At 36.2% G+C, this 27,273-nt stretch overlaps 1 protein-coding gene across 1 annotated transcript in view; it reads right to left on the bottom strand.

Annotated features, from left to right (window-relative positions):
- Positions 1 to 7,827: 7,827 nt before the first annotated feature.
- mago (mago, exon junction complex subunit) overlaps positions 7,828 to 27,273 on the bottom strand; it is a 64,990-nt gene continuing 45,544 nt past the window's right edge. The window contains exons 4-5 of the mRNA XM_090377237.1: positions 22,272 to 22,354; positions 7,828 to 8,038 (exon numbers count right to left, since the gene is read on the bottom strand). Of these exons, the coding sequence (XP_090233363.1) occupies positions 7,939 to 8,038; positions 22,272 to 22,354 (183 nt within the window). The 3' untranslated portion in view covers positions 7,828 to 7,938. The remainder of the gene's footprint in view (positions 8,039 to 22,271; positions 22,355 to 27,273) is intronic.

Below are 27,273 nucleotides of genomic sequence, written 5' to 3'. Positions count from 1 at the left end.
GGGTTAGCAAAGAGAGAGAAAACAGTGTGCTGATAAATGGACATTCCCCAGGTTGGACCAGTATAGCAAGTACAGTTCCCAAGGAATAAGCATTGGAACTACTGCTATTTCTTATTTTCCTTTGAACTTTTCTTATGATTTAAAGGTGGGAAGAGTGGTTATTTAGTATTAGTAATGGCCATATGGTGCAAGAAAGCCTAAGGCTTATGCTGCACCAGCTAAAAAAAAAAAAAAAAAAGAGAGAAAATAATTATAATAAAATTAAATAAACAATTAATAAAAGTAAATAGATAACCTATGCATTTCCCTCCTCCCATAGGTCCCAACTACCAGCTGACCTATGAATTTCCCCAAACTTGTCAGCCCCACCCATGTAGTTAACTTATTCGAATAATTTTTAACTCACTGGCTAAAATAAAACTTCCTGCAATCCAGCCTAAACCTCTCTCCCCGTAATTTGAATTTTTGGCTCCTAGTTCTAGAATCACTTATAACCATGAAAATTTCATCCTCATTAATTTTACTTTTGCCTCTCAGAAGCCTTAAACATCTCAAGTCTCCTCTAAGGTGCATAGTTTCAGCTGTGCAACCCACATATATAGTCTTTCCTCATATCCATGCCCTTTTGCCAATCTTACCAGGCAAGTTACCTGTCTTTGGACCCTTTCAAGAAGCTATTTATTTTATTTTAGGTGTGGTCTCCATACTTGAACAGTAATCCCATGTGTGGTTTTACAATAACTTTACATAATGGGATTATGACATTCTTATTTCTACTAGAATATGTTCGATAAATCGACAGGACACCACAAGCCCTCCTTGCAACCTGTCTACAATACTTGGAGAACTTCATGTCTGACTGTCGTAACTTCCAAGTCCCTTTCTTCCACTACTGACTTTAGTTAAATTCCAAGTGTATAAGTTTTTTTGAGGTTACTGTTCCCCAGGTGTAAGACCTTGCATTTTGCTGACTTAAAGTATAGCTACCACTTTTCTGACCATCCTTAAGTCACTCTGTAGAAGCTCTGTTTGGTGGTGATCATTAACTACTCTACTGATCTTTACATCATCTGCAAATTTAGACATCATGCTCCTCTATCCCTTCATCAATGTCATTTAAAGAAATCAAAAACAACAGTGGTCCCAATACTGATCCTCAGTTAACCCCACTTCTTACATTAACCCAGTCTGAAGAAAAACCATTTATCACAATCGTCTGCCTCCTGCTATCTATCTAAGGTACTAAATTTTATTACCTCTATATAAAAAGTATATATAATTTGTATTATGAATTGCATTTTTGTTTATAATTATATTATTATAATAACTATCATATATTTTTTTTAAATATTACATATATATATACAATATACAGAGAGAGAGAGAGAGAGAGAGAGAGAGGGAGAATCAGATTTAACAGGCAGGCCCATTTTTATCTTGATGGGACTGTCAACACTCAAAACTGCCAAATATGGGATTCAGAAGCACTCCATTCTATTCGGCAAATCCCATTACACTCGCCAAAAAATCACTGTCTGGTGTGGTGTGACTTCAAATTTCATCCTAGGGCCATACTTTTTTGAGGAATTGTACCCGTTACAGAACAGGTGGCTGTTCCGTTATAGAAAAAAGATAACATCAAATGCTGAGCAGTTTCATTATTCTTCAACTGCAGTAAAGAGGATACCTGGATGAGAGAATTTTTATGCAAGATGGGGCTCCTCCTCATATCGCACCAGTCCAGCAGCTTCTCCGGCATCAGTTTACTGCAGTCATTAGTCGCTTGTTTCCCATTGCATGGCCACCACGTTCGCCTGACCTTATTACAGTGTGATTTTTGGCTTTGAGGTCACCTCAAGGCCAATGTCTATCGAGGAAGTGTCCCTAACCTGGCTGTCTTAAAGGACAATGTAATGCAGCATGTGTGGAACATTACTCCAGAGATGTTACATTTTGCAGTCGAGCACACTGCATCGAATGCAATTTCTGGTCCAGAACAATGGTAATCGCGTCGTAAACCAACTCCACATCAGCAACATCATCAACCATCAGGAGTAAACTGAGTTTGGAGATGTGAAATCATTGCTTCTGGCTCTAGTTCAGTTTTTGTTTTTTTGCAAAGAGCACAAATAAAAATTTGTAATTTCATTAAGGTTTGTCTTAGTTATTTGTTGGTACTTTGTCATGTCTTTCCTCTTGTACAGCGCCACATTATCCCCTATTGGCAGTTTTGGAACTTTTTTTTTTTTTTTTTTTCATGGAATCCTTCTTCCCATACCTTGAATAGTTTACTTACCAATTTTGGTGGCATTCCACTTATTACTTAGGGCTACAGAGAGCTCTGAATAGGGATACTTTAATTATGGCCACTCTGTATTTGTCAACAATTTCTTTTTTTGTCTTGCATTTTAGCATTATTTAGGAAGTGACATCTCTGTTACCAAAAGGTTTTACTTCCGTCTGAAAACTTAGTAGGTGCCGCCAAAGATGTTTTCACATAAAAAAAGGAAAAAAAAAAAAAAAAAAAAAATGGTTACAATTCTGTCAATGTTAAAATTTCCGTGTAATGTAAACAAGTTTATTTGGTTTTTTTAGGAGCATTAGCAACTAAGGCCATATTGCTCCGGGGATATGTGGTGGTCATTCCCTGACCTTCCCGCATCCTCCATATTTGGTGGTCACTGACTCGAACCCCAGTCTAATCAAGAAGCGTGTGCTACGCACTGCTGCTCCTGCCCCTGCCCACCAAGGTGCCAAATGTAAACAAGTACATGATGTTCTGTCTATAAAGGGTGTTTCAAAAGTGATGGTCAATAACTTAAAGGTGAACTGTGCAGAGTACAATAAATATGCAAAAAAAGTCTAGTAAACATGGATCCTTAAGTGAATCATTTTCGAGATATTGCACATTTCTAGTTGGGATCCACCACTGACAAGGTGAACTGTACAGATTTGGGATCCATCACTGCCTTGTTTGTTTAGGTTAGGTTATGCTCATTCCCTCCCTTTCCCCTATCTCAATGCTCTGAGACGTAGCAGGCATACTAGTACTTGTCAAAGGATAGTCAACATGGAAAGAGGTTGCAACAATGAAGAGTATGCTGACATGCTGCACTTTGCGTATGGTAAAGCCAACGGCAGTGCACTCGAGGCTGCACATTTGTACCAAGAAGCATTTCCCCGCCGAAGGCAGCCCAACAGGCTCACGTTCATCAGGGAACATCAATGCTTTAGAGAACATGGGTACTTCGCACATGGAATACGAGCAGGTAGGCCCAGAAGCATAACACCAGATGTTGAGGGAAAGATGTTATAAAGAATAGAACAAAATCCAGGAATTTCGACAAAGAGTTGCTCTGCAAGAGCACGTACTGGTCATAGCAATGTGTGGCAAATTTTACATCACCAATTACTGTACCCCTACCATATCCAGTGTGTACATGGTCTCAGCAATACAGACTACCCTCTCAGAATGCTCCCATAGTCAGTGGCAGATCTTAACAGGAAATGTGCATTATCTCGAAAACTGTTCATTTGTGGCCTGATGTACAGGCCTTATATACTCTGTCATCTTTTCTCAACCAAAATAGGTGTTATCGGGTTATATATTTTTAGGGCAATTTGGATATGTAAATAATTATGGATAATGGATCACCACTTCACATAATCAAGCAAACAGCAGAAGAAACCATCAAATATTAGGGAGAAAACAGCCAAAAAACATGGATTCATAGTTATACTATAAAGGCTCCTCTTCCCTAAAGCAGAGATTCAACATTTAGCCAGCAACCTTATGTGGAAAAACCTACAAAGGGGGGTCTTAAAAGTCTTGTCTTTAACTCGAAGAGCTACAGTATGGGAGGTCACATAAATTGGACACTGCATTCCATGCTTTGAAATTTGACAAATGAAATTTCAATAACACTTCAGCTTCAGTTCTTTTTAGGGACCTTTAAATTTCCTTCTGCAGCAGAAGGAAATTTAAAGAAGCATTCTTCATTAAACTTTTTTGGATCCAACTCCATAAATGGAAAATAAGGAATGGTATTTGACTGCCAATACCATAGCTTCAAGAACCAAGTTGAAGATGAGTTCAAAAGGATGAAGGATCACACTGATGCTGCAAAGTGTCAACCTATTTTGGATTTTGATTATATGGAAGAGTTGGCATCTAGGCTTTATAACTTCATCCTAGTCTTGTCTCATTGATCAATTAGTAGATTGTTTCCATTTGGCAAAACATATGAAAGCATCACCAACACTTGATGCCTTTATGCAGAAGTCAGTTTGACATTTAAGGAGTTGGTATCAAAGTATGTTTTATTAGGTTCCAAGGTTCATAAAATTATATAACTGTATTTCATTATCTGTTAATTTGCATATTTAACCTATACAGGACAGTAGGAATGACTTGTTATAATTTTGAATTATATTTGTTATTTTCTATCTGGTTCAAATTGTGCAGTGACATCTGTTACATTTTGCTGAATAGCTGTCAATGATTGAAATACAATCTTTTTTGGAGATCACAAGCACTGATTTTTTTTTTTTTTTGGTAGTTGTTGGCGCATCGGCTTCTGTGGCCATAATGCACCTCCCAAGGTTTTTTGCAGTACTTTGATCCAAGCCCGAGGCGGGATCCGAACCCGCGACCTTTGGGTTGCCAGGCAGGCACTTTACCCACCCGGCTAGCCCGGTCGGCACAAGCACTGATGCCCAATGAAGAGGTAGTACTTGAGTTTATAGAGTTTATCTAATTACTTATTATAAAAGTGGCACTTGTTCTTTGTGGGGGTGTAGGCATGTCTCCTTGGGCAGCGGTAGTGATGGTCATGCATTTACACTGCTGAAGGTGAGTTTGCTTTTCTTTTCTTATTTATATTATCTCATTTTCACACCTTATCAAGTTCAACCTTAACTGCAGCAAAAATTTGTTGCATTTATATGGTTTAGTGTTTCCTTTATTCATAAGTTTTGGAATGATCCTTCTGATTTAGTCTACTTTGGGATTCAGCTTCCAAAGTGGAAGATTTAACAGCATTTATCTAAATATTTACATATATTCTTAAATACATTGAAAAGTAATGACTTAATAAATTGATGTGGAGCACATTTGACTGAAGAATGATATTTAGATTTTCACAAGTGAAATACTTTCTTCAGTCCAAAATAAGAGAACACAAACAGCCTTTCTGCATGTGAGGATAACCTGCTTAGGCTGTTTTGGATTGCTTTCAACAAATGGCTGCAATTCAGAAATTCTTTTTTCTTCAGGAGTTCATTAATTTGTCTTTGTTCAAAACTTCTTTTGACATAAATCTGGACATGAATCACTGTTACTCACTGAAGACTGCATTGGATTTTTCAATTTGGTTATGTTTAAAGTGTTCATTGCCTTTTCTGAGCATTTTTAACTTCTTAAAATGGACTTGCCAGAGATTGTCATTGTTGTTACTAGTGTAGTTAAACATTTACACAAATACAGCCAATATGTTCACATATATTTTCAAACCTTTTGCTCTTTTTTCTAGATGACAGTAAAAGTTCAAATATTAAACCACTTTGAGAGGAAGGAATGCAAAAGCTCTTTTAGCACACAAACTAATCAGATGATGAGGATAGCATATTAACACCAAGTACTCATCTCTTTAAACCCTATACCAAACACTTTCATGGTAACTGCCACCAAAACAACTTAAATTTGAAAATATCTATCAACTAGAACATGTTGATATTCTAAATTCAATGAAGAATGAAAGAAAAAGTGAGTTCAAATGAAGGAAAATTAAAATTCAATGTGAATTTTAGTTTTCCTTCATTCTTGGTTTGACTTTTGATCTGTATCATTAATTTTGTTATTGAATAAGTTTGGCCATAAAAAAATAAAAGAAATTTTTTTTTTTTTTTTTTGGTTTGTTAAGCTTCTTCCTGCATATAATTATCAAGCTTTCTTAAATGTGAAATTATGATTGGTGGATTTTTTTTATTGTCCAATTGTTGAGTGCACTGGCTCTTGATCACAATGCCAATGCTTTGCTTGCATAAACGGCAAACCCCAAGCCAAGTTCGTGACAAGCAACAGGTGGTTTAATAGGTTCAAGCATCACGCTGGTTTCCAGAATATTAAAGTATGCAGTGAAGTTGCTAGTGCCAATTCTACAGCTGCAGAGAAATTTTGTGATGTGTTGGAAAAAACCCTTCTAAATCTCCACAGCCCTCAATTTCCATAGCAGCATGCTTATCAGCTGGAGAGTTAATTCTGGCAAGTGATGTTCAAAAGGTAAAACTTGCCTGTCTCCTCTCTCTGTAATTTTATACTTTTGAAACTTTTGTAGCGCATGAGATAAAAGTTGAATAATTCTATTTACATGTTTGTTGAACATTTTTTTTGCTTCTATCAAATTCAGCACGCATAGTTGCAAGTGCGGAATTTCTCTAAATGCTTATTTAGGAAAATTCCGACTTACGTAGCATTTCGTGGAATGCAACCCTTACGTTAATTGGGAAGTAGCAGTATTGCCATTATCCAAAAGCTGAAGCACGTGCTTTTTTTTTTTTTTTTTTTGATTTATTTCACTTGCCAGAAGTGATGATAACACCCACATGCCAGGCATTAATAAACAAGTTACAAAAATATCTAAAGTGCATTTTTAAAGCACATCAGGAGGAGGGAGGATTTATTTTAAAAAATTAAAAATATACCTTTTCAATATAAGAGTTGTCTGTAATCTTATTGATTACAGACAACTCTGAAAAATCCCCCTTTTTTTTTGCTGCAAAATGTGAACAAATTATTTCATGCCTGTTAAAGTAATGATATATTTTTATCACACCAGCTAGAAGGTTAATACTCTTGCTACTCTAATTGGCTGACAATAGGTGCCAGACAGGTTTCTAAATTCCATGACTAGGTTGATCAGATAATGTCAACAGTCACCTTTAAACACTAGCATGAGAGCAGGTGCCTTTTGATTTGACTCCCCCCCCCTCAGAAAAGGTCACAATATGATATACATTTCTATCAATTGTAGCAATCAAAAATGACATTTTTCAAACTCATCATTATCCCTTCTTTCCCTCAGTTTTTGTTCTTCCACAGCCACTGTGATTTTCATTATATATTCACTAATTGGGAAAGCATATTTCTGAACAGTGTACCTGTATGATCAGTTAAGATCACGGGAGGATTACATTCTATGATGAAATGCACAAACACAACATGTATCATACTTTCTACATATATTTTCACATTTCTTCATGCTACTTATAACTGAAATATCACATCTACATACACAAAGCAAATGTGTTACCTTTCCAAATTTTATAATACACTACATATCCCTTGTGTACTAAATTAGATAATTAAATCAAATTATGCTTTGTACTGCACACTCAAAGAAAATAGTTTAATATTACAGTATATCATATTTCATTTTGAAAATTTCACATTTTATGCAGACTAGCACACCTAGTGGCCAATTCATTAACTAGAGACAATTTCATGCACTTTTTTTTTTTTTTTAAATTTGAATTCCATTTCCAAGCTATAGGTTTATATATAAATTTAATGGAGAAAAACTGTTAAGAGAGATTAAGCAGGAAAATTGAGTAAAAAAGTCTCCACTGTAAATCCAGAGCTGGAAGCTACAAATGGGTATTGTATAATTTTTTTAAAATTTTTATTTTGTTCGGGGAGAAGAGTGGGGAACTCTCTCTCTCTCTCTGAATAAAAGCCACTAATAATTACAAACAAAAGAACAAAAGCTGCTTGTATTTAATAAAGAAATTTATTAAATAAAAATATCAGACAGAGAACCAGCTATTATAATCACATGAGGATGATATTTTTTCAAACTTGATCATCAGAACAATATGGAGATGATGAACATGAGTAGTAACTCTTATTTACATATAATTCATTCAGTCTTTTCCAACTGATTAAATTGGCTTGATTTTAAAGTGCAGCCCAATAAGTGAAAAGACTAAACACTTCAAATCTTGAACCAGGTAATAAAAACATCGAAGTCCTTCAGGATCCCTGTAGATAAAAAGAAACAAGTCATTTCTAATGTCATAATTTGATAGCATAACAACCAGAATCATTCAAGAAATATACAAATCACTATTAATATTACTGCTTTTTTAAAGTTGAGGTTGTCATATTACTCTGACACACAATAGTACCAATTTTGACAAATGACTAATAGTTGGTTCCTTAACTTCATTCTGGTTGTCCAAATGTGTTAGTTTTGTGTTATTATGCTATCCTTATATGGGGGGAACAAAATAATGGAAACAACTGATATGAAAGTAGTAGTTGTTTTTTTGTAATGGCTGTATGATATATTTATGAACATGCAGTGATGGTTTTTTTTGTTTCTTGCAGGTAGTACTGTGAAGAAAAGACAAAAGCTAATGTTTATTTAGAGGTGATGTAAAAAGGTACATGAAGAAAATGATCAACCTGTACAAATTCCACAGGGGTCATTTTCTTGGTGCACATTTAGCAGGGCATCAGTGACAAAAACTGCCAATTTGTTTAATGTATCCAGAGCAACTATCAAAATTGAATGCCTGAATTTGCGAAGTATGGAAAAAAAACAAGCTAACAGAAAATCGAAGCTGACTGAAAGAGGCTACCAGACACTAAAAAGGACTGCAGCCTGAAAACAAAACTTCTGCCTCAAAAATAACTGTAAAACTTAAATGTGTCTCACAATTCTGTTCCTAGTAAATTCAGTGAGAACTTCGTAAAGCTGAAATTTATGGCAGAGCCACTATTGCCAAGCTTCTCACTGCTAATGGTAATGCTAAAAAGCGGATACAATAGCGTAAGGACACTTGATGATTGGAAACATGTTATATTTTCAGACAAATAATCATTCACACCTTTTCCAACATCAGGGAGAGTTTACATTTGATAACTGCCAAGGGAAGCACATCATAACCGTCAAACATGGAGGTGGAGAATCAACAGTGGTTTGGGCAGCAATATCTTGGTATTCTTTAGGTCCTATCATCACCCTGAACTGGCATATGTTGGTATGTATATTCTGAGAGACCAGGTTCAGCCCATGGTGCAAACATTGTTTCCCACAAATGATAATGCACACAGCCAGATGTATCCAATCTTGGTTTGAGCAGCATGAAACTGAGGTTAAGCATCTCCCATTGTTAAGTAGTTTGAAGAAAATTTATTGAGGCACTGTGGGCATCTTCAGAGAGAAGAGTGAGTAGCAGATTTCCTCCATGAAGAAGGGTTCACCATTCCTCCTAAGACATTCAAGATTTATCTGAATATATTCCATGTTGAATATAAGCTGTTTTAATAGCAAAGGGTGGCCCAACACCATATTAGTGCATACCTGTAACTCTTATATCACAGGTGTTTCCATTATTTTGCCCACCCATTGTATACATTTCAAAATCTATTTCCCAGGGCTGACAAAATATCACAGGAAATTGGTTAACCTCATTCAGCAGGAAGGAAATGTTGGGTGCCCATCACTTGGCACAAAGTGTAAAGTGTGTTAATTGTCTGGAGGCACCAGGGGTTTCCCCCATCTCTGCATTGCAGTGCATCTGTTTTTGTGACACAGAAACAGACTACATTGGGGGAGTGGAATATCACTGCACAGTGGATCAAAAGACAAACATTGAGAGTTCTTAAGAAAGCTTGCAATGTCCCTTGCAAAATATGAATACAAGCTATTACAGTAACCAACATTGCAAGCTTCTTAGGATGCCTCAGTGATGTTCGTCTCGCTTAACCCACTACATCAGACATGTATAGATGGGCACTGTGTCCTTTCTGCTGAATGAGAAGGCAGTCTATATCTTCAAACTGCTTATTTAACAACCAACAGATTTTTTTTTTTTTTTTTAGTACATTACATAAAACCAAGCTATGTACAGGCATTCCCCAACTTACGTAATATTTGACTTCTATAAATTCAACTATATGTAAATTTCTGCCAGCTGGTGCAAACTGAAAAATATGTAAACATATTTTGAATCCAGTAGGAATAAATGGAGTTATTACGAAAAGTAACTTAACCCAATAACACTTTTTTTAGTAATTCGTTCCAAGGCCATAGAATTTGGCCACTAATTATAGACCTGTGAGTTTAACTTCTGTTCCAAGAAAATTAATGGAGGCACTGATTAAATAAGCACTGCAGGATCATCTAGACAAGACTTCAGTAATAGCTTGGACACAGCATGGTTTTGTTAAGGGAAAGTCTTGCCTGACCAATTTGATTGGATACTACGATGCAGTCACAAAAGAACTGGATGCAGGGAATAACTTTGGATCTTAGAAAGGCTTTTGCTACTGCTGCACAAATTGGAGCAGGGTGGCATTAGAGGCAAATTGCTGCTATGGATAAAGGAATGGTTGAGGGGAAGGAGATAGAGTGGTAATCAATGGACACTGCTCATCGTGGACTAATGTTATTAGTGGAGTCCCTCAGGGTTCAGTATTGGGTCCATTATTGTTTTCTGTATTTATAAATGATATTGATGATGGTATATCAAGCTTAATGTCCAAGTTTGCAGACGATACAAAGGTTGGCAGGGTTGTCAAGGACACTACTGACACTACGCTGCTGCAACAGGATCTGGAAAGGTTGAGCAGATGGGCTGAGAGGTGGCAAATGAAGTTTAACATTGACAAATGTAAAGTACTACACATGGGAAACAGCAACCCCAGAGCAACGTATCAACTCTGTGGTACTACACTTGACAGTGGTAGAGAATGAAAAGGATCTAGGGGTAATTGTGCAGGCAGATATGAAGTTCTCTAAGCAGTGCAGACTGGCTGCAAGAGTAGCTCATGGTGTCTTGTCAATGATGTACAGGAATTTTTCTAGCAGGAATAAGGAGGTGATTATTCCCTTGTATAAGGCAATGGTCAGGCCACACCTAGAGTACTGTATACAGGCCTGGAGGCCTCATTTCAAGAAGGATGTAGAGCTGCTGGAACAAGTACAGAGAAGGGCAACAAGATTAGTGAATGGAACAAAGGGTTGCTCTTATGAAGAAAGGCTCAAGTTTTGTAAATTACAGTGTCTGGAGACTAGGCACCGGCGAGGTGATCTGATAGAGGTGTATAAAGCCTTGAATGGTTTAAGCATGCTCAATGCTGATGGGCTTCTCCCTCTTGCTCAGAATAATCACCTGAGAGGGCATAAATTCAGATTGAGGAAAGACAGATGTAGATAAATGTGTGGAAATTTGCCTTTAGCCAGTGGGTAGTTGGTTGGTGGAACAGACTTCCATCCTTTGTTGTGGAAGTTGATAGCCTAAATAAATTTAAGGCTCAGCTGGACAGGTATTTCGAATGAACGGAGGGGTGAAATGGAAGTGGGTTTTTTTTTTTTTTTTTGGCTGATGCTGCATAAGCCTCTACTAATGCTAATTTGGAATTTTTGCCTTTTTTAAACTAAGCTATTGAACTCTCTAAAATGTCATTTTTATAATGGAAATTGTATCAGTTTTATATAAATTTACATCAGATAAGCACAACACAAAAATCACTTTTAACTAAAAATGCATAAACAAAACATGCAGTCAACACGTTTACAAACGCTACTATTGGCTGAGAGGAAGGGCTATGTGATCCGGCCGGAGAATGCACTATGTTTTCATTATTATCATGTGTTTGGTTATAAGAATCAATTTTGAATGCCTTTATGATATTTTTCTAAAGCATATTTCTGGAGGTCACTACCATAAAACAATTTGCACTTTCCAGTTTATTTGGCTTTTCTGTTAGTGCAATCTATTATAAACGGGTAGTAAACTATCTTATTGCATTTGCAATAGTGTGGGTTTTTACATTATTATGGTGAAGTGTGTTTCCGCTTCACTGAAATCTTAAATCATATAAAAAACAAATTTTCAGACTCTTCTCTTCATTCCTATTTACTTATTAGAATGATTAAGGGAAAGTGACCAACAGAAAGTGTAAGTTGTGGCAGTGCTAGGAAACAAAACAAAATTGATTTAGAAATGAAGATGAAAATTAAGAAGCAGGACAAAGTTTGTTGTCTATTACACAGGAATTAGGTCTCACTGCTTCAACAGTGAATGCTATTTTAAAGGACAGTGTGCATCTAAAAGAATATATTAAAGGATCAATGTATTTCACAACAGGGCCGGTATGCCCCAACAGTGATCACAAAACAGCATTCGGGCGCTATATCGAAGATGGAAAGCTATTAATAATACTGAATGGTCATTCAATATTATTTAATATTGAATGACAAGATATTAAGGATAAGTATTGCAAACCCTAAGCCAAGTTCGTGGCAAGCAATGGGCGGTTTAATAGGTTCAAGTATTATGCTGGTTTCCAAAATGTTAAAGTAAAATTTCTGTAATTGCACACTTTTGAAATTTTTACTGCGCATGAGATAAAAAAAATTGAATAAATAATTCTATTCACACATTCATTGAACATTTTCTTTTCTTTTGCTTCAATCAAATTCAGTACGCATAGCTGCAAGTGCTGCATAAGCCTTTAAGGAAATTCCGACTTACGTAAGTTGAGGAGTGGCTGTATATCTTTTTTCTGTACTTTAACGTTTTAACTTTTGTGAGACACTACAGTTAATCTAGCCTTTTCAGTTCAACAGGCCTTCGATACCAGCTTGCCACCCCCACATGTTTGTCTCCATGAGATGGCAGCCAATTCACACATCACATTGTTTTAATAACAAAGGGTGATGAAAATATAGAGCACAATACAGTGAACTCTGCTTATTGTGATCACAGATATTATTTTTATGAAGTCTCAATCAGATGTACACCAATACGCAGAAAAACGCTTATTGTAATCAGCATTTTGATTTATGTTATCACTTTTTTTGCCTTATTGTGGTTTACATATGTGCAGTGGAAGCCATTACGTAACCTCCAAGTTTGTTCTTGTACTTCACCACAATGTGTGTCCAGTTACTGCTATATTGCTTTGTACGGTTCATTTGGTTGTTTAAAGAAACATAATGACAATTTCATTTTTATTGACAACTTTTTCGAAGAAATAGTAGACAGTCAGAGTAAAGTATTTTATATTGCTTTATATTAATATTTTATTTCTATCTACTCATTGCCTTTTTATGCACACATTTCTGCTCTGCATCAATAAACAATTCCAAAAAGATACAATCTCATGTAATAAAGTGAAAATCCTAAATATTATAAAAAATATTTATGGTTGTATTTGTATAGATTTTTACGGGAAAATTTTAAAAAAATAAAATCTTTTCTTAAACTTTTGTCCATATATTACTTTTGTTTATTCTCATCACAGAAGCCAAACAAAACACTTCAGGTGCTGTCAGTTAATTTGTCCCCTGAGTGAGACATGCTTATGAATGTTTGTTGTATCAAACAAACATTGTCTGAAGAAATAAGTAGTATAAATAAGTGGTATGAGTGAGACACAGTTGTCTCATGACAAGAAAGCAGCATTTTTTCAACAGCAGTTCCTCATGGAACTGCTGGAACCTTGTGGAAACACTTCCTAATTCATTTTACAAATATACATGGTCTCAATTTAATCTCAACGATGTCCATTTCCACTTGCAGTCTGCCAAACCCCATGTACTTTTTCTGACAGAATCTCAGTTATCGGTTGATTCAACTACTGCTCATCTCATTTGCCCAAATTATTCGCTGTATGATTCCTTTCGCCTCAAAGGTGGTACTTGTGCATATGTCCATTCTGATATTCCCTGTCAAAGACTTGGTAATTTCGAATCTCCTCTTTTTGATCTTCTCTGGCTTAAAATCTCTACCTCATTGTGTCAAATTCATCTGTTGTCTCTACCATTCTCCCAACCCCACTAATCACTTGGGGCTCTTTGACTTCCTCTCTTTGCAACTTGACTTTCTCCAGTCCAACTTTCCTAACAGTGAGGCAATTTTCCTTGGTGATTTTAATGTTCACAACTCCAGCTGGCTTTCGTTTTCTGGTCACATTGACCCAGCTGGTCAATATGCCGAGGCTTTTGCAATTACTATTAACCCTGCACAGAGTGTTCATTTACCTACAAGAATACCAGACAATCCTAACCATACAACCAACACTCTTGATCTTTTTCTCACAAACAACCCTTCTAAGTACATGGTCGAAGTGAGCGGTCCTTCAGACACTTCAGATCACAACTTGGTGATCGTCTCTTCTCCAATAGAGCTTTTATCTCATGGCTATTCCCAACCTTGTGTTGTTTGGCATTACAAGAATGCAAAATTTCTTTTCTTCTTTTCCTTGGTCGGATTACTGTTTCAAAACTTCTGATGTCAGTGAAATTATTCTTGCAGGAATGGAATCCTTTATCCCACGCTCCACTTTAAAATCTCGTCCTTTGTCTAAACCTTGGTTTTCCAATAATTGTGCTAAGTCTGTTCAAGAGAAGAACGTTGCAAATCGTAATTGACTAGTTTCTAATTTTTCAGTTTCATTTTCTGCCTACACCAAAGCTCACAACAATTGTAAAGCAGTTATTAATCAGTCCAAACTAGAGTTTGAACAGGCTAAGAGTAGAAAACTTGCCTCTTGCCCCAATGGTAGCCGAGCATTCTGGTCTCTTGCCAAAGCTATTGGCCGCAACTTTTGCCCATCTCTGCTCCCACCTCTGTCCAAACCAGATGGTTCTGTTGTCACTTCAGCCAAGGATCTTGGCTGATTATGATCTTGGTTAAACGCCTCCCACCATTCCCAAAATGCTCCATTCAATGCCTCCTGTGGCCTTCCGTCAGAAGGATTTTGATGAATCTTGATGCCAAGAAAGCTCCAGGTCCTGATGGTATTCCCCCACTTGTTCTCAAAACCTGTGCTCTTGAACTTACTCCTGTTCTTTGCCGCTTTTTTTCACTTTCTTATTCAAAAGGTGTTTTCCCTTCTGCTTGGAAATTTGCTCATATCCAGCCAGTTCCTAAAAAGGGTGACAAATCACTCCCATTCAATTATCATCCCATTGCAATTACTTCTACTCTTTCTAAAGTAATGTAGAAATCAATTAACCACCAACTCTTAAAATATCTAGAAACCTTCCATCTGATCAACGATCGCCAGTATGGATTCTGTCAGTGTCGATCCACTGGTGATATTCTGGCTTATGTTACCCATTTATGGACTAATTCAATGGAAAGGTTCGGTGAAACACAAGTAGTTGCTCTTGACATCTCAAAGGCTTTCGATCATGTTTGGCATAAAGGTCTTCTAAACAAGCTTCCATCTTATGGTTTGCCAATTGTTTTTAGTAATTGGTTATCCAGTTTTCTCTCTGATCACTCAATGAGGGTGATGGTAGATGGCTCTCTGTCTTCTAACTTCTCCACTAATGCCGGTGTCCCCCAAGGTTCAGTTCTTTCCCCCACTCTTTTCCTCTTGTATAATAATGACCTTCTTCCATCGACTGGAAATCCTATCCATAGTATTGCCGATGATAGCACATTGCATTCCACTTTCCATTTTGAGAAACCTTGCCCTGCTCAATCTGCTTCAACTTCTCAAAAATATGCTACCAATTCCTTAAATGCCGATCTTCAGGTAATTCTCCAGTGGGGCAAAGACAACTTAGTTGATTTCAATCCTTTTAAAACTCAGTCTTGTCTTATATCTCGCAAAAAGGATTCTTCTGCTCCTATGCTTATCTTTGGTGACACTCCGATTTCTAGGCAAAACGATATATCTCTTTTGGGGATTACCCTGACTTCTAATCTCTCTTGTCACAAGCACATTACAAATATTGCTTCCGCTGCATCTAAAAAACTTGGTTTTCTCTTTCACTTTCGGCGTTACTTTTCTTCCAAACATCTGCTCACTCTGTATAAATTGCAAATCCGCCCTGCCATGGAATATTGTTCCCACATCTGGGGTGCCCCCAAAACCTCTCTTAGGCTTCTTGATTCCATTCAGAAGAGGGCAGTTAAGTTAATCAATGATTCATCTCTAACAGAGTCTCTCCACTCGCTGTCTCATAGATGTACTGTTTCTGCTGCATGCCTCTTCTATAGATACTTCCATGGGCACTGTTCTTCATTGCTTCTATAATTCCCGCTCTCTCTCTTTCAAAACAGTCCGAACACATGCCGGCATGTGTTCGGACCATTTACTGTCCAACTTCAAACTCACAGAACCAACTTTTCACCTTCCTCGTTTATTAATTCAACTGCCGCTTTCTGGAACAACCTTCCTTCATACGTATTTCCTGAAAATTACAGTCTACAGAAGTTCAAGTCCAATGTCAACAAATATCTTCTTCCGTCTTCCCAACCTCCAACTCAAGCACTATAGGTTCTAATACCTCTCGTGTTTGGGGTCTACATTAAAAAAAAAAAAAAAAGGTCCTTGAGGCGTTTTGTAGGGGGGGGGGAACCCAAGAAAAGTGATTTTTCGACTTTCACCATATGAATGGATAAGAAGGGGGGAAAAAAAAAAAAAGTTAATTATGAGAGAGAGCGTGCACATTGTTCCAGAAATGTATTTAGATTCTTTTAAATTTTCAATTAAGACTACAGGGATTATAAAAAATATGCAAGTAAAATGACAAATAAAAAGAACAAATTACTTGTACATAAATGTGGCAAAAACATATATATATGAAGCAAACAATAAAATCAAAGAAAATCTAAATACTGATATATCTGCAAATGGAAGACATATCCCACAGAAGGTCCTGTAAATACCATTAATCACAATGAGCTGTTTACAGAAAGAAATGCAGGAGAGTATTTTTGTAGCTGATATGTGTGAGATGTTTGCAGCATTCACATACTGGATATTAATTTTGAGTATTCATCTCATATAATTCCTTTCACCAACTACAATTAGAGAAAAAAGGTTAGAATAGCTACATAATAGAAAATAATTATAATGAAAGAAACTTACTTAAACGCAATTTATTTTGCACTTAAGTAGGTTACTGTTTATTGAAATAACTACATTGTTTCAATAAACAATGTCTAGTCTCTTCCATTTTAAATTTATAAAATCATAATAAGCACAACCTAAAATGATATGATGTAAACAACCATACTTCTGCACACAAAACTGTAAACAAACAATTTCAATAATGCTGGCACCTCATCTATCAGCACATTTAATGAAATATATAGCTCTGCATAAACAACTCCCCATCACTCACAAAATTACCCAAGGGGTTAAGTTAGACATCAAAAAGCCACTAATCTTCAACAGGCAATTAACTGGCCAAGTAGTAAATCACTGCAACATTGCTAGATGCTAAAGATCCAAAAAAGTGTCCGTTATTGTAACTGTGGTGTTTAAGGATTTTTTTCACAAATTTCATTATATATTTTTTTGTAGTAGATTGAATTTTCATTGTGCTAAACTGTTACAATAATTTTATTGTGCTATTTTTGTTACAATAATACAGGCATACCTCGAATAACGAATAGGATGCGTTCCACGAAATTACTTCGTTAAGCGAAACTTCGTTTTCAGAGGTAAAAATACTATGGCCAGAATAGGGATACGTTCCTACGTAAAGAAAATGAAAAGCTTTTTTTTCGAACAAAGAAAAGTTTTATTAAATAAACAGTCAACTTACATACAAAGTGAAATCATATTTTAAAATATGAGTCTAAAGTTGATTGTTTATGCTCTTTTTCTCTTTCATTTAACAATTGCCTATACGGAGTTATTGCATTTAACACTGATCGCTTAACAATAACAATTCTTCCTAAATCAGGATCATTTTCACTAAAAAAATTTAAAACGTTTTCAATGTCATTTAAGCACCTTTTTAAATCTTTGGTTGTTAACACTTTTTCGGCAGGAACTTCTTTAACTTCATCTTCATTATCTTTGTCTTCGTTGCTAACAAGGTTTTCTAATTCTTCCACTGAAAAACCATCATCTTCTGCATTCAATAAATTTCTAACATCCTCTTCATCGACATTTTCGAAACCTATTGATTGAGCCATCTGGATAACTTCATTTCTAATTTCTTGGATGTTATTTTCTTCTTCTATTACAACTTCTGGCCATATTTTGCGCCAAACTCCATTTAAGCATTTCTTAGTGACTTCTTTCCAAGAACTATCAATGTTTTCAATTGCGTTTTTAATGGTGTAGTTTTTCCAAAAAGTTTTAACTGTCATTTCCTCTTTATCCTCTAGTTCAGTTAAACTGCTTAATGTTCGACGCAGATAATAAGCTTTAAATGATGCTGTTACTCCCTGATCCAATGGTTGAATCAGGGAAGTTGTGTTTGCTGGAAGAAACACAACTTTGACAGGAATGCATGTGTCCAACGTGTTAAGATCAGTAGGATGTCCCGGAGCATTGTCTAACAACAAAAGAGCTTTTTCTTCAAAGTTGTTTTTTTTTTTGACAATACCGCTTTACTTCAGGACAAAAGTGGTTAACAAACCAATCAGTAAATAACTCTTTGGTAACCCACGCTTTTCTATTTGCTTTTCATATTACAGGTAAATTCATTTTTATGTTACCTTTTAATGCCCTCGGATTTTCTGAATGGTAAACTAATAACAATTTTAATTTATAATCGCCAGAGGCATATGATCCAAAGAGTAACGTTAAACGGTCTTTGGCTGCTTTGAACCCAGCAGCTGATTTTTCTTCAATAGAAATGAAGCTTTTTGTTGGTAGCCGTTTCCAGAACAAACCGCTTTCGTCAACATTGAACACCAAATTTGGAAAATTTTCACGTTCAATTATTTCCTTAGTTTTCTGGAAACTTATTTGCAGCTTCTCCTGTTAATTTTACACTATGAATCCTGGCCCGTTTTTTAAATTTCTCGAACCAACCACGAGAAGCCCCAAAGGTTTCCGTAATTTCTTCAGTTTATTTAGATTTCAGGTGATTAAACTGGAATATTTTTTTTATGTTAAATGGGGCTTGAAATTGCCGACTTCGTTATATCGAAGCTTCGTTATCAGAGGTAATGTTAACTGAGGTATGACTGTATTTGTTAAAATGAAATGATTTTAATACAACAATATACAGTAAATTGGAAGGGGACAGGAAATTATGGCATTTTACCAGTATACTGTATAGTAAAGTGTTATACCAACATTTTACTATAGAGTAGAGCAGCACTTCGCAAACTTTTTTAGCCACGGAACACTTTTCATCTCAAAACATATTCATTAGCATAGGCACATGATGCAAGAAAGCAAGCTTATATAGCATCAGCCCAAAAAAAAAAAAAAAAACCACCCCTTATTTCACCCATCCACTCGCTCCAAATGTTTGTCAAGTTCTGCCTTGAATCTATTTAAGCTATAAAGTTCTACGACAGATGGAAGTTTGTTTCAGCAATCAACTACCTGCTGGCTAAAGGCAAACTTCCACACATCTATCCTACAACCATCTTTCCTCAATTTGAATTTATGCCCTCTCGGGCGATTATTCTGAGCAAGAGGAAGAATTCCATCAGCATTGAGAATGCTCAAACCATTCAAGGCTTTATACACCTCATGGAACACTTACGAAACACAAGTTTAGCGGTAGCCAAAGAACTGTTTGTTAATATTTTATTACTTATGATGCTATGTGCCTCAGGAACATCTTTATTTAAAATAACTCATTATACTTTCGTTTTTGTCTTTTCATCCTCACTTTGAAGTGTGACAATATTGTATTCGTTTTCATCGACCACAGTTGCACTACTAGAAGTACTTTGCTTCTCGTTTTAAAGTTCCTTTTTTCAACCACAAATCTATGGTCACATATTTCAATAATAATATTTTGAAATACTAATGATTATCAAAAAAAATTTATACAAGAAAGTGAGTTTAGTTAATGATATTGGTTCGCTTCCTGCCAAAATAAAGTGTTCCGGGGTCTAGTTTGAGAAATGCTGCATTAGAGCATCAGTTATCCGGAATAATTAATGTCAGACTTCTTATGGATAGCCAAAATTAAAATAGCCAAGATTAAATAAATTCTGTTATAATTACGGTAAAAGAAAGACTTCAAATATCGTGAAAAAAAAATAACCTATACATAAAAATTTACACTTTTACATACACTGATGAGCCAAAACGTGGAAAAAGTTCTCCACGTGCAGCCAAAACAGCTCATACCTGGCAAGGCATGGACACAAGGTTTCTAAATGTGTCTTGTGGTATCTGGTACCAACACATAACCAGCAGATCCTTTAACTCCTGTAAGGTCTGTGGTTGAGGTGCCGCAGATCGGAGTTGCTGTTGCAACACAAACCACAGTTGCTCGATGGGATTGATGCCTATGGAATTTGGAGGCGAGGGCAATACCTGGAAGTCTTCCTCACGTTCTGCGAACCAGTCTTGAACAATCTGGGTGGTGTGGCATGGCACATTAAGACGTCACTGCCAGAGGGAAGAACAGTTGCCATGAAAGGGTGTACCTCATCAGCAATGATGTTAGGTAGGTGGTAGATGTCAGAGTGCCAAGCACATGGATGACTGGACCCAGGGTATTCCAGCAGCAAATCACCCAAAGCATGACACTGCTACCATCAGCTTGTTTTCATCTCACAGTGCATCCAGGCACCATCACTTTCCCATTTGAATGATGCACACGTACCCGGCCGTCCACATGGTGCAACAGGAAATGTGATTCATCGGACCAGATGACTTTCTTCCAATCACTGAAGGTCGAGTTTCGATACCTGGTGCCCATTGTAGGCGCTGTCGCCAGTGAACCGTGGTTAGCATAGGCACTTGGAGTGACTTGCAGCTACGCAGCCCCATTTTCAGCAGGGTCCGATGTACTGTGTGTTGTGACACATTACTCCTGTCACCAGCATTCCAATTACTGGCTAGTTGCACCACACTTGCCTTTCTGTTGACACGTACCATCCGAAGAGCCTTCACTCACCTCAAGCATCAATGAGCTGTGGTTGTCCAACACCTCGCCGGCAGTTTGTGGGTTTCCCCTCCTCGAACCACTTTTGGTAGGTACTAACCATGGCTGACTGTGAGCATCCCACCAGCCATGCCATTTCGGATATGCTCTGACTCAGTCGTCTAGCCATTACAATTTGGACTTTGTCAAACTCACTTAAGTCCACTACCTTTCGCATCTGAAGAACAAGAGTAACACTGATTAATGGAGCTCAGTATCTGGTGTTTTTATACAGTGTCTTGACCTGCGGCGTGGGTCACCAGCAGTTGCTTCGATTTGCATAATGACTCGCTGGTCATAATGTTTTGGCTCATCGGTGTATGTATGTATATTCGGATAGGTATTTTACTGCAGACTTTACGTAGAAAAAAAAATTTAAAGTAATTTTTTAAAATAAAGTTCGATCATTTTTTGTTTCGTTTGTTGTGACTTTTTTTTATGCTACTAAGTCTCAAGTTCCTTAACAATATCACTTTGATTATATCACATTCTTTCTGTTTTTCTGCCAATTTTAGTGCTGTTTCTTTTCGTTGACATTTTACTGTAAAAAAACCGAGAAAAATAATAAACTGCACAGTTTCGGGCTGATCTGGAGCTAAACCAAACATAATATGAAATGAAGAGAACAAAATATGCCAGGGAAAATTGGATTCACAGAAGCAAATGAGAACTATCACTCATGGTTTCCTAATCCAACACTCCACCATATATACGAAGTAAAAAACAGATAGATATATTCTCGTAACATAATAAACATTTGTCTCAAATACTACCTAACATTAATATAAAAAAAAAACAAAAAAAAAAAAAAAAACAGCCTTTCAAATTATTTCAGATAACCGGCATTCTACTGTATATTAAGAACAGTTACAGAAAAAACATTATCTGTCTTATTTTATTATTATTTCAATTTTGGAACTGTGTAAAGTTCATGGGTGAAAGTGGCATGCTAACTTTTTAATGACTCAGACTACAGATGTTTAATTTTAATTACTCAAAATTTCTTTCATTAATAAAAAGCAATATTCTTAGTATGTAATAGAAACAAGTGTGACAAAACAACTTTGTATTAATACAATACAGAATTTTTTTGCAGAACAAATTTATTGCCAATTCTAAAAAGAGTAGCAAAGATACTACTAAAATTTTTAAAACCATGCACACTTTTTACTAACACAATAAAATAGCAATAGGATAAAACTACTACCAAAAGAATGTCTGCAATCAAGGTAGGAATCAATAAGTGACAATGTTCAGGAGAAAACAGATAGGTAACACACACAACAGAGGAAAACAAAAATCCTAACGTGTGAAAATGTCTCACCCCATCTTGCAGATGGCAAGTCTATCTCCATTATAATAATATAAATCATGCCTACTTACTTGCTCTGGTTTACATCTACTAAGGATCCAATTTTTGATGTGGTAAATGATACGTGTTCATCTCCCATAACAATTTCCAATTCCTGAAATAAAAATATAGATATAAAGATAATATATCATACAAATCATAATTAGCCATATGGTGCAAGGAAGCCCTAGGCTTTTGCTGTGCCATCCAAAAAAAAATAAAAAATAATAATAATTAAAAATAAAATAAACTACCTATTTGAATCCCTCCTTACAAGGTATCTATCCAGCTGACCACTGAATTTTGTTGACCAGCTGTTGACCTCAACCAACCAGAAAAACAGCTTATTCCAGTAATTAACTTGCTGACTATAAGAAAACCTGCAACCCAGTCTAAACCTCCTCCCTCAATTTTAATTTATGACCCCTAATTCTGTAATCATTTATAACAGCAAAAGTTCCACCCTCATTCATTTTACTTTCACCTCTCAAAGCCTTATACACCTCAATCAAGATTTGTCCTTTTTTCAGTTTCCATACTTGAACGCAGTATTCCAAGTACAGTCTAACAACTGCCTTATACAGTGGAATTATGAGCTCCATACCTATACAAGCAAATGTTTGATAAATCGTCAACAGAACACCATTGACATTCTTTGCTGCCTGCCTACACTGCTCAGCAAACTTCACAATCAACCACATTGTGACTCCCAAATCCCTTTCTTTCTCTACTATTTTTAATTTAACCCCACCAAGTGTATAAGTTATTTTTGTGGTTGCACCTGGCTACAGAGGCACCTCTTGGAGAGGTGCCTCTGTAGCCAGGTGGGAAGGAGCAGCAGTGCGTAGCACACGCTTCTTGATTAGACTGGGGTTTGACCCTGTCACCACCAAATACGGAGAATGCAGAAAGGTCAGGGAATGACCACCGCATATCCCAGAGCAATATGGCCTTAGTTGCTAATGCTCCTAAAAACCAAATAACAAACCAACAGTTATACATCCCCAAGTGCACTTAGGGATGTATAACTGTTGGTATACATAATCTATAAATATAAATTTTTTTTATTTAAGTCTCTATAAAAACTGTGGTATAATTAGCAGTTTCATATTCATTTTTGGGTACTGACAATAGTGTAATTTAATACCATTTAATTCTTGAGAAAAACTTTGGGGGGGGGGACAAATTATTACATCATTGCAATGCAAACAGCAAGTTGTAACAATCTTTCCATGATATGAACTATTTAAAAAAAAACAGGATCTTGATATCAACCTTCAATTTTTTTGTGTGTGCCTCTCTTAAATAAAATATGGTGGTTATGCAATTTTTATAAAAAGAAACACATTAAGTAGTACATAAAAATTTGAAGTAAACTTAAACCAAAGTAATTAATGTGATTTCTAGAACAGGGATGCTTTTCAATACAGTTTTCAATCAACTATTTGTTGGCCTTTACCATATAGTTTATTGAACTGGCATCCACAAATATCAAAGTTGCTAATGCTAAATTTTTCTAAATCAAAATACTAAGTTTCAAAGGGATGCAATTTTCCTCTTGTCCTGATCTGAGGAGACAAATTAATAAATGGAGACATTAGTATTACTACTTCATTTTAAGATGTGTGCTACATAAACTGAGCTGGTCTGTATTTAAAATTGAGCTTGCATGTGCACACACAGGCACACACCTATTCTTCTGGTCCCATGGTCAATCCTACAAAGTGCTTAATTTTTTAACAGTTATTTTTATAAAAATTGCATAGCCTTTCTCTTGATTCTGAGAAATGAATGAAAGAGATGATCATTTGTGGTGTAGTTTATTATCTTCATAGAAAAATCATTCCTGGTGCAGGAACACCTGGTGAAAGGTAAATGGGCCACTCTTTACAACTCAATGTTTAGCTATTTATCATTATATTTGCTCACTCTCCTTGGCAACATCATTCATCTGTTTTCCTTGTTAGTTCAATAATACTCTCAAAGTGGATCGATAAATTTCATAAATGACAGCATTATTACTATTATTAAGATAATGCTACACTGATCAACCCAAGGTACATTTAATTTAATTTAATAAAATCTTTAAAATTTTCATTAATTTTATGCAAAAAAAAAAAAAGGTTGAAGGTGGGGAAAAAAACAAGGGCAGTATTATAATAGTGTGCAGATTTTCAGCTCACATATAAATTGTTGCTTCATGAACAATGGAGTGAAGGCGAAAATCAATGTTTTATTACCAAAATATTGATGAAAAATAAAAAACAGCTTCCAAAAAGGAAGGGTGAGAATTTCAAATTTTCTGGAACATTGTTCCTGAAACAAGCACTTACTTCCCCAGCCTAGCCAGCACTTTATGTAATCCCTCTGTCATGTAAAGGTTGTGTGAAAGGCATAACAGAAGTTGAGATTGAAGCTATTAAAGATATTTAATTAACTGTAATAAAACACTAAACACCATGTTTTAGAGCAAATTATTGGTTTACTGGTATTCTGTAAGCACAAAGTCCTAACAACCTGCTCAATTTATGACACCATTTCAAATTCCTTGGAATTTGTTTTCAAGTCTAGAATAGAAATAAGGAAAATAAAGAAGTTAAAAATTACTAATTCTAAATGAAAACTAATGGTACTAATCAAAATATGTCAATTACAATTTCTGGAGGATGTGGAGCACTTGGAACCATAGTTAGCTTACAAGAATTCATCATCATCCAAGAATTTCTTTTAAGATAGAGGTGGAAGTCAACACATTTTGTAGAAATTTTCCAAACCAAAGGAAGGGGGGGGGGGTATGTATATGCATTTGAAAGGTTCATGGCCGAAGTATGAAAAGGTAGTGGTACATTGTTAAAAACTTTTGTACTTAACATATAATACTTCAAATAGTAACCCATCACCAAGTTTCATGCAGTTTTAATAACATCCTTTTTTAATTACGAGTCCTGAAGTCAACATATAGTCATTCAATATTGGGGGAGACTAATGCCAAAGGCAATTCATGAGGATATGGTTACAACACCAGGGAAGAATGCCCTTTCCTATTCCATGGTTAAGAAGTGAACAGCAGAAGAGCTTGGAAGATGACCCATGCTGTTGAAGACCTGCAATGCCCATCACTTCAGAAGTTGACAGGGTGCATAATATGGTGTGGGTGATTGACGAGTGACAGTTCGGTACATCGCCAGCATCTTCGGCATCTCATCCGAATGCGTGTACCACATAATAATAGAGGAACTTCAATAATTGTGAGTTGTGTGCCATTAACTAAAATTACAGAAGTATTAAACTCTTCAGAAAAAGACAACTACTATTGTGGAGTTTTTTTCTAAAATAACATGTGAATAATATTGCATTTGTTTAACTGCAAGAATATTTGAATTTTAGAATCAGTATTGTGATCTCCCTAAAGCTTATAACAAAAATAAAGGCTGAAGATTGAAGTTCAGTGCTAAATATTTTAGAGGAGGAAAGGAAGAGAGGACACTTGAAGAATGAGATTATCAGAATATGGAACCTTTCTTATGGTACAGCGATTAATGATAATTATTTGCACTTTCTTCATAATAATTTAAGTGAACATGTGGTGGCTATTTTGTATGAAATCGGTATACTGATCTATTTGGACAGTGATACCGACCACCTTATTCATTCAGCCTTAATCCTTGATTATTTTTATGGGGGGTTTGTAAAAGATCTTGTCAATTAAAATAATTTGATATCAAATAAATAATATAATCAATATGCATGTGAACTATTGTGGAGTGTGAAGAACAGGTTCTGGCTGCAGCCATGGAAAAACTTTATTGTGGAAGATTCTCACACTGAAAATTTTTTCATGAGTAAAGATTACGTTTCATTCATCCAGCATGTACACATTGCTACAAGGGTCAGTTGAAAAGCTTGTGGTCTGAGTACAAAAAAGAAGTAGTACAGTGTAAAAAATTTTTGCACTTAATGTATAACACTTCAAAACGTAACCCACAAAGTTTCGTGCAGTCCCAATACCCAATAATATCTTTATTTAATTACAGGTCCTGAAATCAAAGAAGTTGCACGAATGAGGAAAGATGAAAAAAAAAAAATATAAAAATCAGTCACTATGCAGTCATCCAATATTTGGAGAAAAAAGGGAGTAATGCCAGAGGCAATTTGTGTGGATATGAACACACCAATGGGGGAGGATGCCCCTTCCTATTCCATGGTTAAGAAGTAGGTTGCAAAGTTTAAATGAGGGAGGGAGAACCTGGAAGACCTGCAATGTCTATCACTCCAGAAGTTGTTGACAGTGTGCATGATATGGTGATGAGTGATTGACAAATGAAAGTTTGGTACATTGCCAGTGTCTTGGCATCTCATCTGTATGAGTGTACCATATAATAACAGAGGTTCTTGCTATGAAAAAGATGTCAGCAGGATGGGTCCAAAAGTTGTTGAGATGGGATCAAAATTACACTAGAACATTTGCATTGTTTTTAAGCATTTCCAGTAAAAATTTTCTTGCAAAGTTTGTGACCATGGATGAGCCATGGATCCATCACTTTCAGCAAGCATCAAAGGAGCAGTCCAGACAGTGTAAAAACAACTCTTCTCCTCTTCCAAAGAAAGTCAAGTCTATTCCTTCTGCTGGCAAAGATATCGATGTTTTGGGATTCTCATGGAGTATTATTAGTGAATGACATTCAAAAAGGCCAGACAGTCACAGGGGCATAGACCCTGTGAGACATTTAAGTGAAAACAAAGACAAAAGGAAAACTCAGCAAAGAAGCTTGTTCCACCAGGACAATATGCCTGCTCACTGCACAAGTGCAGCACTGAAATCTTGACCCATCCCTCACATTCAGAGAGCTAGCAGTGTCACTTTCACTTATTTCCTAATTTGAAAAAATGTCTGACTGGCATCCATTTTTTTGCCAACAGTGACATCACTGCTGCAATGGATGCATTCTAGGAGGCCCAAGAAAAAAAAAAACTTTCTTTGCAGCTGGCATTGACACATTGCAGTATTGGTAGCAAAGTATATTGACTCTAAAG

The sequence above is a fragment of the Mastigoproctus giganteus genome, chromosome 7 (assembly GCF_048544385.1).
Source record: "Mastigoproctus giganteus isolate SK-2022 chromosome 7, ASM4854438v1, whole genome shotgun sequence".
In the NCBI taxonomy this organism is placed as follows: domain Eukaryota; kingdom Metazoa; phylum Arthropoda; class Arachnida; order Uropygi; family Thelyphonidae; genus Mastigoproctus; species Mastigoproctus giganteus.
The sequence above is the reverse complement of the archived record's forward strand: the minus strand, read 5'-3'. Positions and strand labels throughout refer to the sequence as shown.